This window comes from Apteryx mantelli, chromosome 5, assembly GCF_036417845.1.
Source record: "Apteryx mantelli isolate bAptMan1 chromosome 5, bAptMan1.hap1, whole genome shotgun sequence".
NCBI lineage: Eukaryota > Metazoa > Chordata > Aves > Apterygiformes > Apterygidae > Apteryx > Apteryx mantelli.
Genome location: NC_089982.1, coordinates 20,823,287 through 20,841,589, shown reverse-complemented (window position 1 = coordinate 20,841,589; position 18,303 = coordinate 20,823,287). Strand labels below are relative to the sequence as shown.

General features: G+C 41.9%; 1 protein-coding gene across 3 annotated transcripts in view; it reads left to right on the top strand.

Moving 5' to 3' along the window:
- Window positions 1-18,303, top strand: part of ELOVL6 (ELOVL fatty acid elongase 6) — an 81,761-nt gene that overhangs the window by 12,558 nt on the left and 50,900 nt on the right. Inside the window, exon 2 of one of the 3 annotated variants that reach the window (XM_067297616.1) lies at window positions 9,935-10,081. The exons of 1 other annotated variant lie outside the window; for it this stretch is intronic. In XM_067297616.1, coding sequence (XP_067153717.1) covers window positions 9,935-10,081 — 147 coding nt within the window. The remainder of the gene's footprint in view (window positions 1-9,934; window positions 10,082-18,303) is intronic. One more of the 3 variants, XM_067297617.1, reaches the window with a different exon arrangement.

Here is an 18,303-nt window from a genome sequence, read left to right as displayed (position 1 = left end):
ATTGATTTCTTCAAGTTGAACACCTTGAGCCTGCAAAACTTTAAGCCACTCTTAGACAAAATACTAGGGGAGATTTAAAAGTGACTTGTAGCGTTTGATGCATTACACTGCGTGCTTGTGTTTACGTGTAAAGAAAAATGCTGGTTTGTGCCTTTCCTCAGCCCGTGTCATATCCCCATAACCTCTTCTTTAACAGTCACTTTCCAATGACTAGCTGGAAAAATCCTAATTAATATCTACAGTAAAACTTCTGTTGGCTTCAGTATATGAGATATAGGTCCTCAACTTGTATCTGTTGGGTAAATATAGCAACCAGTGCATAAAATGATTATGATAATACACATATTTTGAAATGGTCATTACTGTAAATGGAATAATTGGAAAAGGTCCTAGAAGAATATGTAGAGAAAAGATACTCTGTGTCTACCTTTAGGAAAAATACACACCAGGTTGATAAAATGGGCAGTCCAGACATTAGGCAGAAAAAGCAATTTTAAGAGCTAATGCAGCATTTTACTGTATGCTGAAGGAGCAGAGCTCTTCCTTGTGCTTTTTGTAGTAACCTGCCCCTGATCGAGAAGAAAGATGGACTAGGATAAGAAAAAGGATCTGTTAGCATCTGTCCTGTGTTGACATTAAAGCACTAAAGCACAGGCTTTGTCCTCCCACTTTCCAAACGCTCTTCTTGCTTTAGCAGTCCCCATAGCTTCAGCTGTTGGGCTGTCATGAAACATCTTTCCCGATGAAATACAAGTGGCTGCAGGGTAGACATGTAAAGTACATAAGATATTTAGGGTGGTCCTCTGGTTTATCTAGATGAGCTCTGGTAAGGTGAGCAGTTTTGAATTGCATCAATTTAAATTGCATATATAATTGAGGGAGGCTTTTGATAGACCACAAGCATTTTGCCTGCACTTTTCTTTTACGATTATGTTCCAGTCTTTTGCCTTCATAGGCCCCGTCCTGATGACCTTGTTAGTTATGGTCTAGATTTATTGCTGGCAAAGAGTAGGTACAGTTCCATTAAAATAGATTATGTTATGTCTGTTTACAGGGAACATTAATTTGGCTTCAGACATCTTTAACTCATTTGCCTTGTTTAAATTTTCAAGAATGAGTCTTGATTCGGTGGAATTTCAAGTAGCTCTCATGTATCAAGCTGCATATCTCGTGTATCAAGTGCTGCATATCTTGAAACAGGGATGCTTGTCCTATCCATTGGATTTCTATGGAGAGTTACTGTATTTTAGCATCTTTTTTCTCTTTGCTAAGGTCCAGACTCCTTCCCTTACAACTCTATCCCACAGTCACATTCTTGGTGAGTTAGATACTTCTATGACGGAAAGCCGTAGTATTTCTAGCAGCAGGAGGGAAGCCTTGAAAGCGCTGGTTCAGCACAGCTTCCAGGGCTGCTCTGAAGGCTGCTCAAATCCATTGCAACTGGAAGTCTTGCCAGAACAGCGTCTGATAGATTTTGTATGTTTTATGGCCTGAGCCTAGACTGAAAGTACCACACAATGCCATTCTTTTTCTGCTGATGCTTTATTGGTAGTAATTCTAAGAAAAGCAGAATTTAAAATTGCAGTTTCTTCATTTCACTTATTTGAAGCCAGTCATCAGTAATGCTCACAAATTCAAAAGCTATCAACATGCCTTTACTGGCGTGAGGTTTTCCAAAGCGCCTAAAGTCTTTACCAACTTTCAGTGAAGGAATCTCTCCCTATAGCTCTGAAGTCCTATCCAAAACGAAAAGAGAGTAAGACTTTGACTTCCAACGCTGGGAGAGCCTCCCAGTGCACATACAGGAGGCCAAAGCACACCAGATGTAAGCTCGGTACCATGGGATACTGGATTAAATTGTGCTGCTTGAATGTCAGGCAGCCTGCAGGCTGCACCCATGAGTCTGAGAGGTTTGTCTCTAGCTGTGTGAACAGGACAAATCTTCTGTTACAAGCAAAAGCTCTAGGCTGAGAATTAATCAAACATCCCTCCCTAACTGAACCTTGCAGCCTGCTATGATAATGTCCTGCGGTCTAGTTCCTGGACTATCCTGCTTTACCTGATTTGTTCAAAGAATGGGTAAGACGCCCATTTGGGAAACTGCAGACTTCCAAGAACCTTTGTTAATAAAGGTGGCACTTGGGATGCGTTCAAGTCAGTGGGAGTCTTGCTTGTGACTTGAATGAGAATAGCATTTAAATTTGTTTGCGTGAGTACATGAGGCGGCTCTTGCCTTAGACATAGCTTTGATTCAGACAAGACTACGAGTGCTGCTTACGTCTGAATAAGCAGCCATCCCACGGGCTTCCTGCTCAAATACTAATGAAGAAGAGAGGAGGGATGGTAAATGAAGGACATGGGTATGGAGTAAATGGTGATACATGGAAAATCACTAGGAAGTCGTGACGATTACACTGAAAAGGGCTCCTTTCCCAGGGACGCTGGCTAGAACTGGCTTATGTGTAATCAACCCTGTGCAAATGCCCTTCTTCCAGAGTAAAACTGCCTTTCCCCAAGGCTGAGGCCACTTAGATGTGTGCAGTGGTTTAGGTTGCATCCTCCTGCATGCTGGAGTAACGGCCACCAGCTAGACAAAGCCTTAAAGCAAACGAAGGGGAGAGAAATCCCGGGTCAAGTCACTGAGTGTCCACTCGCAGGAGGCATTTTCAAGGTCGTGGATGTATGTTAAGCAGGTATTAAATAGCCCTTGCTTTATAAATATCATTTACAAGAGCAAGCAGCCTCTTCAGGGTGCCAGAATGTGTGAGAACATGAGTTAATTAGAATCTGTATTTTCCAAGTGGCAGAATTAAAGGGTTTAGATGAGAAAAACTGCAAATAACTGCTGGTGACTTGAAATCCAGTGACTTTTATAAAACTTATTGCCCTTGAGTCATGTGTTTTCTTTGCACTCGCCACTTTCCAGAGCTATATCCAATGAAATCAATGAAGCTGGTTGTTATTTAGGTGATTTAAGGGAGGCGCGTTTTGGACGCAGTGGCCAGTAGCTGTCTGCAGCCGAACAGGTCTGCCTGCTCTGTGTGGCGCTTTGCTGGAGCGCGCTGAGGCACCAAGTAACTTGTTTTGCAGAGAAACGCCTGCTCACGAGAGGATGAGCCAGAACACGCACTCATTTGTAAACAGGCTTAACAGAGCATTTTATGTTCTGCAAAGTGAATGGGCAAATTCAGAAAATGTAATCTTTATTATGACACTTGACACAGCAGCGCTGCCTTCATCCTCTGCTTTACCAGATTTCCACACTCACATTTACATCTTTCTAAACATAGTGTAGAGTTTTCCTTTCCTAGAGTTAGCGAGGGGGGGGAATGGAAGAAATCTGCAGTAAAGCCTTTCTCAGAGCAGTGTGGAAATAAATAGCTCCCTCGCAAAGGAAGAAGGGTGATGTATGGTCCAATTTATCAGGGCCGGATGGAGATCTGACGGCACGTATTGACTTTGTCTGCAGTATTAATAATCTCACAGCGAGTTCAGAAACGCTCGCCTGCCTAACGTATTGCCTGAATTTGCTGACTCACTCTTGCACTGCCTTTTTCTTTCCTGTTCCCTGGACGAGGTGATTTTTATCTCTGTTATTCTGACTGTGCCCAGACACTGTATAATCAGAGAGTTTGTGTTTGTCTCAGATTGGAGTGGGAGGTATCTGCATTTAGATTCAAATGTTAACATAATTCACCTGCAAGGGAATAATAGCAACAAAACAAAGGGGCCTGAAAGCCCTGCCGGACAGGGACAGCAGTAAAATGCTGCTCCCACAAGAGAGCTATTCCCAGCATCTCCGTCGAGGAATTCGCAACCACCAACTGGATTTGGTCCTGTTGCCTTTTGAGCTCCTGCTTCCAAAGGCTATTTTGAATGCTTAATTTTAAATCCAGCCTCATGATTCCACCTGCAAAAGACAGGAACACAGGCAAGCTGTGGCTGCAAAAGCTTTCAAGCTGAAGAGAACAGGCACCGTATAAAAACATGCCCGAGAAATGTAGAGAAGTTGGCAGGCTGCCCCGGTCCTGCTGTAGTGCTTTCCCAACAGGGATGTGGGTATGCCGGGGCCCTGCTTCTCACCAGGTCCTGGTCCTCAGGTGCTCCTTCTCCTTGCTCCTGGCAGAGGGTCATCCAGCTCCTCCTTCCAGCGTCAGCTACAGCAGATCTGCTTCCTGCAGCCCTGGTGCCTTTTCCACTTTGATCTGCCCCAGAGCCATTAAACCACTGTTTCTCTTGCCACTTCAAAGGGTGTATGTTCTTGATGCCACTTCAAAGGGTGTATGTTGTTATGCGACGCTCCTCAAAACTTTGAGGATCCTGGTTAGGATGCACAGACAATTATGTCTTCAGGGTTTTCCCTTTTACACCCTCGACACCTAGATTTTGAATATGGATATCTCAGATGGTTGATAGTTGTGTTTATCTTGTCTTAGTCTCTTCTGATCAGGTGACCATTTATTTTTTTTCTCCGCCTGTAGGATTTTGGTCCAGCTTGCTTAAGGCTGGTTCGAAGCTCACCTCATTAGGCTGCTGTCACGTAACACTCTGGTTTGACTCCAATGTTTTCCCAGCAATCCTCCTGCAAGGAACGATGTTGCACAGCCAATTACCAGGAAGCTAATTAGCAGGCAGCTTTTTCTCTTACGTTTCAAAGAGCGCTACGTACACATTCCCAGGAGTGTGTACCACACACCATTACGTTAGAGCAGCGTTTCTGTGAATGAAGTATGCTTTTTCCCTGTGGCACTTGTCCTGCTCATCATTTTTGTTTTATACTGGGAGTAGATAGGCAGCACTCCCAACATCCCCTTTGAAATCCCCTGTACGTTGCAGCTACGGCCTCTGGGTCCTGGGTCTTCACAGCAGCATCTGAACGGTGGTGGCAGGTCCGAGTGCCCTGGCACAGCAGCTTTGTTGTGAGGAAGTCCAGCCAGAACAGCATTTCCTTTTTCATTGCTTTTAGGTGTGATTTCCTTATTTAAAGCCTATGCTAAATTATACTTATGGCATTTCTTACTGCAGGTTTCAGTGTTTGAGGTTTAATCGGAGCAGTGGTATTTAGCATTTGTAAACAGACATTGTAGGTCTGAAAATCTTGGCATTTTGGATAGGGACTTTGGCAAGTTCTTGAGGGCACTAAACATGCCGCTTCTCTGGTATTTTCTCTTGTTAGATGTCTCTTCATAGCAGAAATGGCTGTCAGCTTCTTGAACCAGGCTCTGAAAGCCCTCCAGGCATTTCAGTGGCAATACTAAGGACTTGCGACCAGCTTCATTCAGTTTGGTGTTTATATTTTTGACATTAGTTCTGAATACATATTGGGCCAAATATGTTTGCAAACAATATTAGGAGGTTGTGGGCTTGTACTCCCTCCATTTATTCTTATTGATTTGCAAAAACAGTGCCTGGCATCATGGACCCATGCAGTGAGGAGTGAATGATGACCAGAGCTGCATGTTTTCCATTAAATTAGTCTGTCTTCTCTATCCCAGCTTCCTCTGAATTTGTGTTATATTTACTGGCAAAGAACATCTGGCATCACCTACCTGTAAATCATATATTTAGATTCATTTTATGCAGCTAAACAGAAACCAGTTGCAGGACAGACAATGATATGAGAGCTTTAAGAAAGATGCCTTATCTGTTTCAACAGAGTAAGTGATACCACTTACTGAGAGCTGCGCTGGTAAAATATTTCTTCGTTTCTGTCACCTAATATAAACAATAAGTTTTTTCTTCAGTGTGGCACTCTGCCACAGGAAGGCTCGAACAGTGGCGGACTGAAGCAAATGAACTCTTCTCCTCCCGCATACTGCAACACCTGCTTTTGGTAGCATTTTGATGTCCCCTTCTGCAGCTGCATGGTGAATTGCAGGGATGAATAGTTGCTTCAACACACAACTGAAGAGCCGACTATGTGTAGTTTAAATTGGAAACCATGACTTTGCCACCCAGCTTTCAAATCCACTCTTTTAAGGAGTGAGGATAAGGGCCAATTACCTTATCGGAGAACCCCGCAGGCTGGAGGCCCAAGCCGCTTCCCACCCTGGCTGGCTTCCCTGCTGCTGGCCCTGCAGCTTCATGCCATATATGTTCTCCAGCCCAAACTTGGCCACTTTGCTTTCTGTTTAAGGTACTGGCAAGTGATTTGTACCTCTTGAAGATGCTTCAGGCTATGGGCAGTGTCAAGAAAATATCCCTATATTAATGTTAGGCCAGATTTTCCAGGTGTTTATTTTACAAGCGCACTGAGACATCTTAAAGCAGTTTGAGCTTATTAAGTTAAGTCATTAAGTTAAGTTTCATGATTTTAATAGACGTATAGTATTTATGTTTAATCCGGTACTACTGTTGGCCTACATGGTATGTTGATGCTTTTTAAAGTTTCAGACTTGGCAACTCTTTGGCAGAGTGCTTGTATTTCCCAGGCACTTGGATGAATTTCTTTTTGCTGATGTAGACTGCCGGTGTAGACTTCAGCTCTGCATTCAGACTGGGATTCAAAACCGCCTGCCCAAGGGAGCCTGAGGGAGCGGTAAGCAGCATCCCCGGCTCACTCGAAAGGGGCGCCTGCGTGTGTTTGCCAGGCAGGAGGCGCGTAGCGGGTGCGCAGCGGCTGATGGAGAGAGAGAAGCAGATTTGCTTTGGTGCAAAGGAGGCATAAAACACTGTACCTGCCAGAGAGGTCTAAGCTGTTGGACAGCTTTCCGACAGACCATGCAACTTTATTCACTGAGCCAAAACCAAGCTCTGGAAGTTTCCAGCCCTCTTCAGAGCCCCGGTGAGAAACATGCTGCTGGTCGCAGCACAACAGAGCACATATCAGCCACTCCTTTTTTTCTGTATTATTTGGACATCTTTTCTTTTGACATAAGAGTGCTTCTCCAGCAATTCAGTTTTAAGTTCCAGAGTTTCTGGACCGCATTAAAGTTAATCTGCCCTCCAGTATCTGACAACTTCTATTGTGATTTGCAGTGATTAAAAATGAATCTAGCGAGGGTATGCTGGTACTCCAGGATTCAAACGTTTTGATCTTTTAAGTCAGGTTTTAAACTACAGAACTTGTAAAGAACTATATATATATAGTTGTAGTTGTAAGAAGTTGTAAAGAACTATATATATATAATACATCTGCTGTTTTTAAAAATTAGAGTCAGTATTTTATCTTCTAAGAATAATTATTCTTGGTTTCCTGGCTGATTCAGAATTGTAGCTGTATCACTGTAGCTAAGCTCTCAGCATGCGTCTTCCAAACGACCATTAGTCTCTTTTGAGGGAGGCTTTTTGTGGTTAGTCTCAGAAACAGGTACATTCTTTGAAAGTAGCCTTTAAGTATGCCCCTGCGGCTACTATGTTTTTGCTATCAACCAGCTACCGCCCCCGGCCCTGGCACGCTTTGCCAAGGCCGAGCTTCCACGAATGCCGTACCACAAACTTCGTTCTGTTGCACCATGTGCAACTGCACAAGAATGTCTCCTTAACAAGAGAAGAGATTCAAAACCATATCAAGACTTGATTCGCCTACACAGATTATCCTCCTGTGATTTTCCTAAATATTTTGTCAGGTTTTTCTGCCTGTTGTTTTCATAAACGTACGACAGTATTAAATGCCTGCTGACCTTCCTTGGATCAACTTTCATTGTCTAATAACTTGAAGTAGTGTGTGCAAACCCTGAGATTTATATATTTAACTGATTTAGGAGTAAATATCTTTCAGTCCAGCACTTTGCTTAAGTATAAGGAGGTGCTGATGTGGCCATCCCCATAGACATATTGCCATCTTATTGCAACAACTTCCATCTGACAGATTTTGTCCATTAATTCCACCACAGCTCTTCCCCAAATATGACAACCGCTTTTGCACAAAACGAAAGCACCAGTTTTGGTATTTTCAGTAAGATCTGTGCAGTTTTTGCAGAAGTTGTACAAAACTTGCTCTTCTGCAAATACTAACATAATTTTATTTTTCCACAAGTATACAGTAGCTGCATGTGCCTCCAAATGCCACCTGGCAGTTTATTAGTTCAGGGTGGGCTACAGAATTTTCCCTTGCTACGTTCAGTGAACAAGGAGCACGCAGTGAAACTTGTCCAGCCGAAAGCTGCAGAATTCTGTATATCGCTCTTCCTCCTGTACGACTTTCATTGCTCACTTCTCAGCTTTGTTCAGGGAATGATCTGTGTAGCTTAAAACATCTTTTGATGTTTAGCTTGTAAAGAAAAACAGCCATCACCTGTATAAAGTGCCTAGTACTTTGTGGAAAGAGATGTTGAGTTGTGTCATTACATAACTATTTATTTGAAATAGCTTATCCCAGTAGGCATTTAACTGTATTTAAATGGTAATCATATTTCTAATCCAAATTAGATAAATAGCTATGTTTCTAACCCAGGCTGTATTTGGATTCCTCTCCAAAGGTTACTCTAGAGCATTATCCAGTAGGTTGTAGTGACATCCACGCTAATGACAAACATCATTTTATCAGCCTTGAGTAGAAAGTAGTACCATCCTTGAGTAGTAGCATACAATGCCCTAATTTTATGGCTCTGCTCAAAACTAAATTTAATGACCAATATTTTGCAATTGTTTTTGCAATTTTGAGGGTTTTTCTACGCTCACCTTCAACTTTTGCACCCACAGTCAAAGACACGTGGTCATAAATCCCTGCTACTGCTTCATCATGAAGTCTACATATGCTGTGTTTTATAGCATAACTTTTTATTAGATATCAACCTTGATTCTGATCTTGCATGAAGCGGTATAATTTCACTGAGTTCTGGGAGCTGTGTCTGATTCACCTCAGAATGAAGATCAAACAAATATGCATGCACAAAATAAAAGATTTAGGTTCAAATTTCAACTATATTACAGTTTTTGAATATTGAAAATCTTTGATTTTGATTCTTATTCATCTCTTACATACTGCACATTTTAAAGTTCAGATAAATTCATCTTACTGAATTCAGAGAAGACTTCAAATCTTTTGGGTTTTTTTTTCAGGTGGAAAGTAGAACCACTGTTTCTATCAGCTCTTTTGTGTATAATTTTATTCCATAACTTCTATAGCAATACATTAGGACAGTACATTTTTGGTGTCACATACTGAGTTTGATTAGAGGTTAATTTGGGAGAATTAATTCTTTTCTTAAAGCTATGTCATTGTAGCAATGTGGGCTGTGGGAAAAAAATTACTGTAATGTACTAGGATGGTTTTCAGTGTATCACTTTAATGCTTTTCTCCAGGTAGATTTGTAAATCAGGACCAAGTTCTAAGTCAAGTAAGTAGGAAGTGAAGCCTAAAGTACAGACTTCCAGAAGCAGAAAGCACAAAACCATTTCAGGTTTTAATGAGATGTGAAATGTGCTCACCTTGCACAAAAAGCTCCCCAGAAAAGATCGCCGTTGTCTTAAGGTTATTCTGTGTGTATATAGTCATACGTTCTCTATTAACAGCTAATCTCCGATAGAATTGTCGTTTAGTTATAAAATAATCATTTTACTTGTGACACCAAGGCTTTCTTCCCTTATTCAGCATGTCATCTTTTTCCAGTCCACAGATGTGTCCTAACCATATAATAGACATAGCGGAACAAACATAGGTGCAAAAGCCTTTTTCCAAGGCCAAGGATTTCCACAGACAGAAGAAGGTAAAATGAGCGAGCCAAGTCATTGAGAAAGAAGCTGAAAGGAAGCTTCAAAATGTGACGTGTGGGAATCTGAATGTGCTGTACTGGGCTTTGCACAAGAGTTGTGTGTAGAGACAACTTAACTGTATTTAAATGGTAGCGTTCTGGCAGATGATAAAGTCATATCTCAGCTTTTACCCAAGCTATCCCTCAGTACCATGCGATGTAGTAACCTGCACAGATTGATGTGACAAGTCTGGAGTGCACAACACAGAACTACAATAACTCTGTTCTTTACTATCTAGCAGTAGAAGAATGATGGACAGCTCCCAACTACAAAGTTGTATAGACACTGGTCACTCTTCCCCAAAGTCCCAGGCTTCAGAATTGCACAGAGATCAATCTTTTCTTCTCTGCACTTCAGTATCTACATGGAGAGAGAAAAATCACAGGTTTGTGACATTTTTAGAGACAATCACAATTTTCACAGAAGGCGAATTTTAATGTCAAGACCATTATGGATGGATAAACTTGGGTCTGTTCTTTATAATTGTTGTTAGGATGATTACACATTTCTGTATTAGATTTAGTTTAATCCAATATAGTTTAGGCAGTGTAGATAGCTGGGAAATAAGCGGAAAGACTGGAGAAGGATTCCAGAAAAAAAAACCCACCAAAGCTTCCTGGTCAAAATATCAAAGATTTAGAAAATTATCTCCATCGCAAAGGGCTTCAAACCGCCATTTCCTACATGGCCAGGGGGAATTCACTGTATTCGGTCTAATCTTCTTGTATCACTCGTCACAGCTCCCACGTGTAAAGGCTGCTAAACCCAAATGGGTTGAATGGTCAGTAGAGAAGGGGTTTGTGTACTGAAACCCCTTCGTCTCAGTGGAGGTCAGAGAGCAGGTGAAGACAGTCTTTGAGGCCGAGTCTGAACCCTTCTTCGCAGACCTAATTAACCTGCGCAGGGCTTAGCTGCTATGGTGATTGCCATTATAGGATACCTCCAAGTCTCCGGTTCTGTAAACAGGAAACAATTAGAGAAGGAACATGCTGCTCTATTTCCATTGCATTTCCTGTGTAAAACCGGGCCAAGACATTTGGGAATTTTCCCCTTAATTGCCCCCTTGCTCGTGTGAGGTGTGTTGATTGACCTTGTGCGGCCCCCCACTCCCACCCCCCCTCGCCTCCTTGGGACTGATTCAGTCAACGCACCTTGCATAACGAAGGGTATTTCTGCTCGATTTGACGTCTAAAAATACTGCGGGCTGACTTGAGCCCCAGGCTGCACGAGAGGAGGAGCTGAGAGATTGCACCGGCGGTGCCAGCCGCTGGGGCAGGAGGGACCGCGAGGCACAGCGCCGGCCTCGCTGCGGACTTCCTCCGAGGAGCGGCGACCAGCCCTGGCCGCAGGTAGCGCCGCTAAAGGGGTGGGGAACCCGACCTGCCTGCCCCGGCCCTTCTGGCATGCAGGATGTTGTCTGTGTTTAATGAACAAGCGTTAGGGGCTACAGTCCTGCGAGCCTCGGGGCCCTGGGCTTGTTGCCCTGTGGCAGCGTTAATGATACGGCTCCCCGTAATAAGAAGGAGAGACCACCTGAGGCAGGCAAATCCCTTGTAGCTTTACTAAGAGCCAGCGAAATGTAACTAGGACATCAAGATATCCATAAACCCTCGAAAGTCATAGGAATTTGTGCATAATTAATAGCAGTAACCAAAGCAGAGCAGCAGCCGAGCAGCGGTCTCGGCTCTCTTTTGGCAACTGCTTGATATGCGCATTTTTTTGACTGAGAAGAAGAGAGAGCAGAGGCCTGTTTAAATACTCTCACACTCTTCTTAAGATGCCACAGGTAAATTTTATCTCTGGTGAAGATCTCAGAATTGCACCATATTTTAATTTAGCCGCATAGATGCATTAGCTCAGAGGCATTTGAGAGGGCATTTTATGATTGCATGTACACAAGCATGGAAACTTCTGGAATTGCCGCAAAGGACCAAGATCTTTCTAGAAGTGTGTAGTAGTAATTCGGAGCAGGGCACAGGCAGTGGTTGTGCAAGGCCCCCTGTAAGTCTGCAATTAAAAGCTGTGGATTTTGTATTAACTTCTGGATTATTCTGCATACATAGCTGGCTATGTATGGATATATACCTGTAAATTTCTGAATGACAATTCGTACAGAGAAACAATGAAATAATGAGCACAGTTGGGGAATTAGTGCCCAAGATGCTCCATAAGCCACAGAAAGAGAAGGAACAAAAAGCAAATGCCATATTCAAAATCTGCAGGGCTTTTTCTTTTCGCTATCTGGTGATCTTTGCACTCTTTGAGAAGATGATTCTTCTCAATATTGGTGAGCTGTGTGTGTGAAGATATAGTGGTTGGGCTTATAAGTTCCTATATGAAGTGCCACTTTGCTCCTGCCCCATAAATTTTCAGTAAACAGCATTTTATGATCATACAGCTGAAATATGAGAAATCCACAACTACAGAAAAGGATGCCTTTCAAATCTGTGCACAGTGCAGAACTCATCTTTTATGCATAGTTGTATTGGAGGGATGGTATTTAAATTACAGGCTGGAATAATTACAGGAAAGCAAACTATTACATTTATGCATCTAACATTTTAAAAGTTCAGTTTCTTACATGTATTTGCTGAATAAATGTCACATTGCCTGAACTTGCACAATCAAGTGATGCATTCGCTTGCACAATCAAGAGAAATTCAAACATGCAAGAGGACAAAGATAAAATTGGTTTTGTAATGATAAAGCCAAAGGCCTTTATATTTTTGTGCAATTAAAATTTCACCTTGAAATTGCGTAGTGAGTTGTTTGTACAGCATATCCTTTGATTCTTCTTGCCAACCATCTTACCCTGAAAAGGGTGCAAGAAAGATGTGTTCAAAGTGCGCTGAGTTACTGTTTGTTCAGAACCGTTCTGAGCCTCGTGTCTAGCTGCAGAGGTGGCAATGGTCAGGGTCTTGTGCTGGGCTTTTAGCTGTAGCCCTCTCAAGCTTTCCTCCCTTGATATTTGTCCCCAGATGCGCTGAGACTGTCCTCCAGTCACACATTTGGGGTAGCTGCCCATTTTCCACTCTGTCTTGTCACATTTGTCGCGCTCAGCTCATGAGTGTTTTGGTCTTTGGTTTTTATAGCCAAAAAGGAAGAAATCCCTGCTTTTCTTTATGTTTTTAATCTTTGAGAAAGTGCCTAGCAGAGAAAATGAGCAGGCTCAGCCTGTGTTTATGGGCTTCGATTATACATAAAGGGGTGTTTGGAGGTCCCATGATTTCAAACAGCATTTATAGAGGACGTGCCCCTTCACTGGCTCTTACTGTTTTAGGCAGGTCAATTTTTTCCTTCCAGAGAATGTCCTCGTTGACATCCCCAGAGGCAGAAGTGGAAGAAATATGAAAGATTGTTTGGGATATTGAAAAAAGTGTTCTGCGTATTTCCGGTATGCAGGTTGCGATAGTGTTGTTGAGAAAATTGGAGAAGTTGCAAAAGAGCCCACATATGATTCAAAGGCCACTGGAGATGCCTCCCGAGGAAAAACTTAAGAGTTTATCTGGTGATTTTATAAAAAATGTAGTGAGAGGTGACTCGGTTAGCATATTAGCACCATAAAGGAAAGAAAATACCAAGCACGAAAGAATTCTTCCATCTTGAAAAGGGAGGCCAAGCAAGACTCTCTGGCTGAAAGGTGAAGCCAGATACACAGCAATTATGAATAGTAGCAAGTATTATTATGCACTGGAGTAAATTATTAAGGGAATTGGTACATTCATATCTCCAGATTTCTTCCACTCAAGAGCAGATGTGTACCTGGAAGATGCACCTTAGCCAAACGTAACTTATGGAGCTCAGTGTAGGAGTTACTAGATTAAATGTAAGGACCTGCAAAACTAAGAAATTCAGGTCAGATGATGGTCCCTTCTGGCATTTAAGCTAGAAATAAATGACTGAATTAAAATGGGGAATATTGTCCTTTTATGTTGAGTTTCCAGAACTTTTTGAGTGAAACTTTTTGAGGTCAAAAAGCATATAGATCTAACTCCCATGTACAGTTTTCCATTTGTACCATTTCATTTGTCATCAGTGCTAATGGTGGCATCTCTGGGAGATAAAGCTTGTGGCTGCGTCACAAGTGCTTCAAAGGAGCTACATCTCTTTCGTCACTCTTTCTCATTATATATCACAGGATTAGCCCAAATGTTTGTTTTATCTTTCACCTACATAGTTTTGTTATATGCTGTGGATGTAGGAATGTTTATGGCTATGATTGCCTTGCATTTCCCATTGGACAGTCGTGTTCATTTACTTTTAATTTTGTCCAAACTAACCAGACAGAATTTTCTCTGAAAATAAGAAATTTAAAATACTGTGGCCATTGTGTGCCAGTTATGGAGAGCAAAGCTTTTTTTCTTTTTTTCTTACAACCAAAAGTGCAACAAAAAGTGTTGGCAGTGGGTAAAGCCCAAGGAAGCCCTGGTTTTGATCAAATATTGCTCTGCAGACCTGCGACTGGAGCTTTAGAAATCAAATTTTCAGATAAAATAGAACTAAATCACTGGAAAGCAAATGATCAAACCATTGTGAGGTAAGTTTAAATCAACACATAATTTTCTGCCTGTTAGCTTGAATTGAATTGAGTGTCGCCTAGTTTCTTTTCCATAAGGCAACGATTCTGAAGTTTAGCGACGGCAATTTAATGGCGTTATTGACGGTTCCTTTGTGGGGCAGGAGGTAGGCTGGGGGCGTCATATCTGAACACGGTCTGCTGTCACAGGAGTGAGGAGCTGGGCTTGAGAGAAGTGGGGGGGTTCCGATTAAATGCCCTCCCCTGCCAGTACTTCCCAGTATCAATACAGACAGTACAGGAGCATAAGAGTCTTTCCTCTCTCCCTTTCTTACAGTGCAATAGACATAAACTGTCCAGACAGTATATTCTGTGAACTTATCTCTCCTGAGCGTGTGTTAATAAAAAGCAAAATGACGGGCCTCTTCTGCAGCAAAGGCAGGGAGGTTTATGGCAGGCAGGCAGGCGGCACAAGGCTGCCTCTTAGGTAAGAGCCGCGGGCCAGCGTGGTGCGGCCTGGCCGCCGGCAGCGTCTCTGCGGGGCGAGAGCGGGCAGCCAGCGACCTCCCGCGCTCTGCGGGGACGGAGTGACCGAGCAGCACGCAGATCCTGTATAAACGCTGTTGCGCTGACTGGCGAGAAGTCACGCGCAGCAGCCATCAGGGGTTTGAGCACAGTGTCCGCTCTTGATAAAAATGAACCAAAGGCAAAGAGAAAAAAACTAAATTGCTGGAAAATTAAAAAAAAAAGAGAGAGAGAGAGAAATGCAACAACCTTAGCACAACATTGATTTGCTTATTAAAATGAAATCTATCCCTCTCAACTTGAGAGGTTTCTAGTAATCTTATCCACAGCTTCTTGATATGAATGATTTTAACTTTCTGAAAGACTGTGTGATTTTCTTTTAATAGGAAAATAATAAAATCACTATGTTAATTAGTCGCTTTGGAAGCAGGCTGCTTATTTTAGTTTATTATAGGAGTAAAATACGCAGTTAGGTCAGCAGAGACTAGCTAAGCCTTGTAAAGCTGCTTACATTGTATTAGAGAACCTGTAAAGTAAGGGGAGGCTCATTATTTCTTCTTCGAAGTTATTTCAGGAATGTCACTGTGAAGTGCAAAGGAGCCTGATTTAAAAGAATCCCAAATACAAAAAAAAACCCCAAAACACTGTAACAGCAAAAATATCTGTCAATAGGAAAATAGTGCCATATTGCTGTTTGAGAAAAATATAAATACTGTCCCATTTCTAGAGAACCAAAGCATAATATTCAAGCAGTGCTAATAAAAGACCACTTTTTTTTCTATCAAGTCTCTGAATTAAGGCAGATCCAATTTTTCTACATTGAGGTAGTCCTTATGTCACCTTCGCTTGGTACCATCAATATGAGTAGGAAGCTGCCATGCAACCTAGTTGGATTAAATAATAAAGTCCATAAACAAACTCAAAGGTGGTTGTACTTAAAATGACAGTGCTAACTGACAGCATGGCTTCATAGATAAAGGTACTCACCAGTCATCAAGATATAATATTTAGCTGAAGGTTTTTTGGTTTGAGCTTCTTTTAATATTGAGGGTTTTGCCAAAGAGAGCCTGCTCCAGATTCAGTGCAATGAGGTGTTTATTCAGAGCCCACAAGGTTACTCCATAGATCCAGGTTGTTACTACAGAGTGCACACGTACCTTCCCGCAAGGCAATGGACAGACTGAAATACATAGGGAAAACCACATGTGTTTATACTGCTGTGGGTTTTGGAGGGTTTGTATTTCATTAACAAATTGTATGTTCAGATCTTGCGCACAAGATGCATACTTTTGTGTGAAAGCTGGAAATGGAGGAAGACGACTGCTTTTGAGAGAACAGGTAACTGTGGAGTTATGTGAGAGTTTCCCCTTCAAACTTGCATGGAGACACCAAATCTCACATATCTACTGCTAGCTCAAGGTTTCCAAAGCGACTAATAGTTTTAATACCTCCCCATTAGGTTCCTAATAAGAAACAGCATGTAAGAATCTGGCTTGCAAAAAGTACTGAGCAACCCTGCCCTAAAAATCAGACTGGGTGCAAAGATGTTGGTGTCTGAAAAATGCAGGCATGTGCGGTCACTGTCCCCTGCGAAATCTAAGGCAGCGCTGGTCAATACATTCTTCTTGGCTGTTTGATATATTGTCTATTGCTAATGAAAGCCCAATCATGTATATATGTATGTATATGTATGACAGCTCAGTGAAATTATGTTGCCCAGGTAAATCAATGGCTGATTTTTATCTAAGCTGTGATCCTCTTTCAAAAAAAGATTGAGCTAAAAATACTATCTTAATTATATGATATGACTTTCAAAAAGCGTGCGCAAAACTGAAACGTAAGTCTGGGTCACTATTTTAAAAATTCCATGGAAAACCAGCCCCCTACAAATTTTGTATTTATCCTGCTTCTGCATACAGGGACATTCAAAGACTATAGCCTATAACTACATTTGAAAGAGTGCTTCTGTCATACTATCAGATCCACACAGGCTCAGGGTCACCACTGAGAGTTACTGTTCGGCACTTTTCATTTTCATTCATGGCCAAGAAGAATTGTGAGGACTTGTGAGATCCCTCTGCCATGAGGTCTCTTTCAGAAGATAATCTAGTCCAAGTAAAAGGATGTTCTTAGGAGCCTGAAGAAAGAAGGGGCAAGCTAAGATAAGCTAGATAATTGCATTTGGGCTATAATCAGCAAATTCACAATACTTCCCCTTCGGCTGAAAACAATAAATGTTGTAGGAGGGGGCTTGTTCAGAATTCCTCATGTGGTCATGTTTTGAGTCAACATTAAAAACAGCCATTCAGGTGGCAATAAGAAGGAATATGGGGCTGGAGATATCATGCTGTTAGTGAGGCATGTCACCTAGGTCAAGCCCATGTGCAGTCATAGGAGAAGGGTTGCCAGCCTGAGTGCAGTGTTTGAATTTCTGTTTGAGTAATTAGGTTGTGCCTATCCTACCTGAAGTCCCCCATGAAAACTTAATCAGTCCCAACTCCCACGTGTCCTTGAGCACGTAATTTTACTTCATGTCGCAGATTACTGTTTGTGAAGAGGCAGCAATAATTCTCAAGGCTTGCACCAGCCTGTTGTCAGCGTGAATTTATTAATTTTGAACTGTGTTTATGTATGGGGCTGAATTGTATTGGTACCCAAATAGAGAAGAGTCATTTTTTAAGAATGGTGGATGCAGTCTGTGTTGGCCGCTACTGAATGCCATGTGTAACCTTTTGCTTTGCTATAGCGGTTATAGTCAACAATATCCCAGGAGCTGAGGAACGGCACAGTTCACCTGTGAAATGTTTTTCTGAACCTAATTCGCAACTTGCTAAAACTTAGAAATATCAAGTATGATCTTTCATGGGGTTTAGTGTTTATTTATTTTTCCAGTTCTCTTTAGAAACGTGCTAAAAGCAAACAACCTGCAGTGGTGAGTCAGACAGGTTAATTGTATCTTGCACAAAAAATCCACAAGGTTTTTCAGCTCAAACTATTTCTCTTCTGCCTTCATTGAATTCATTGCTGGTGAAAGGTTCTGGATAAATCAGTCCTAAGGACTGAACTTTCCTGACCACAGATACGTAAATGTAGCACATTACAGTGACCTTTCTCCGTTTTGCCTTGCTGCTGAGAACAAATTGTAAGGCTGTTTCTTGCTAAGCCTGGGCTTGACACTACCGACTACTGCACACAGATTATCAAACAGTCTTCAGGTAATAATGACCTTTGGTCATGGTGGAAATGGGCCAGATCTGAACTAACAAACTGTGGAGGTAAGAGGATCTAGATCCCATTACCAAACCACTATCCGGTCTTACTCATTAACATTTTAGTGGCAAAAGTTCAAACGAGTTATTTCATTAATAGTCATGAAACTAATTACATTGGAGTGCATCTGTCAGTGGTAAAGGCAACTGACTTCTGTGCTTCTGAATAAATTCAGTCTGTATTAGGAAATGTTATTCTGGCTGTAAATGAGAGAAATACATTGCAAATCATGAAGAGGTATTAAAAGGGAGAATGCAGATGTGTCCTAAATGTGGCATGCTTGATGCTATAGTTCC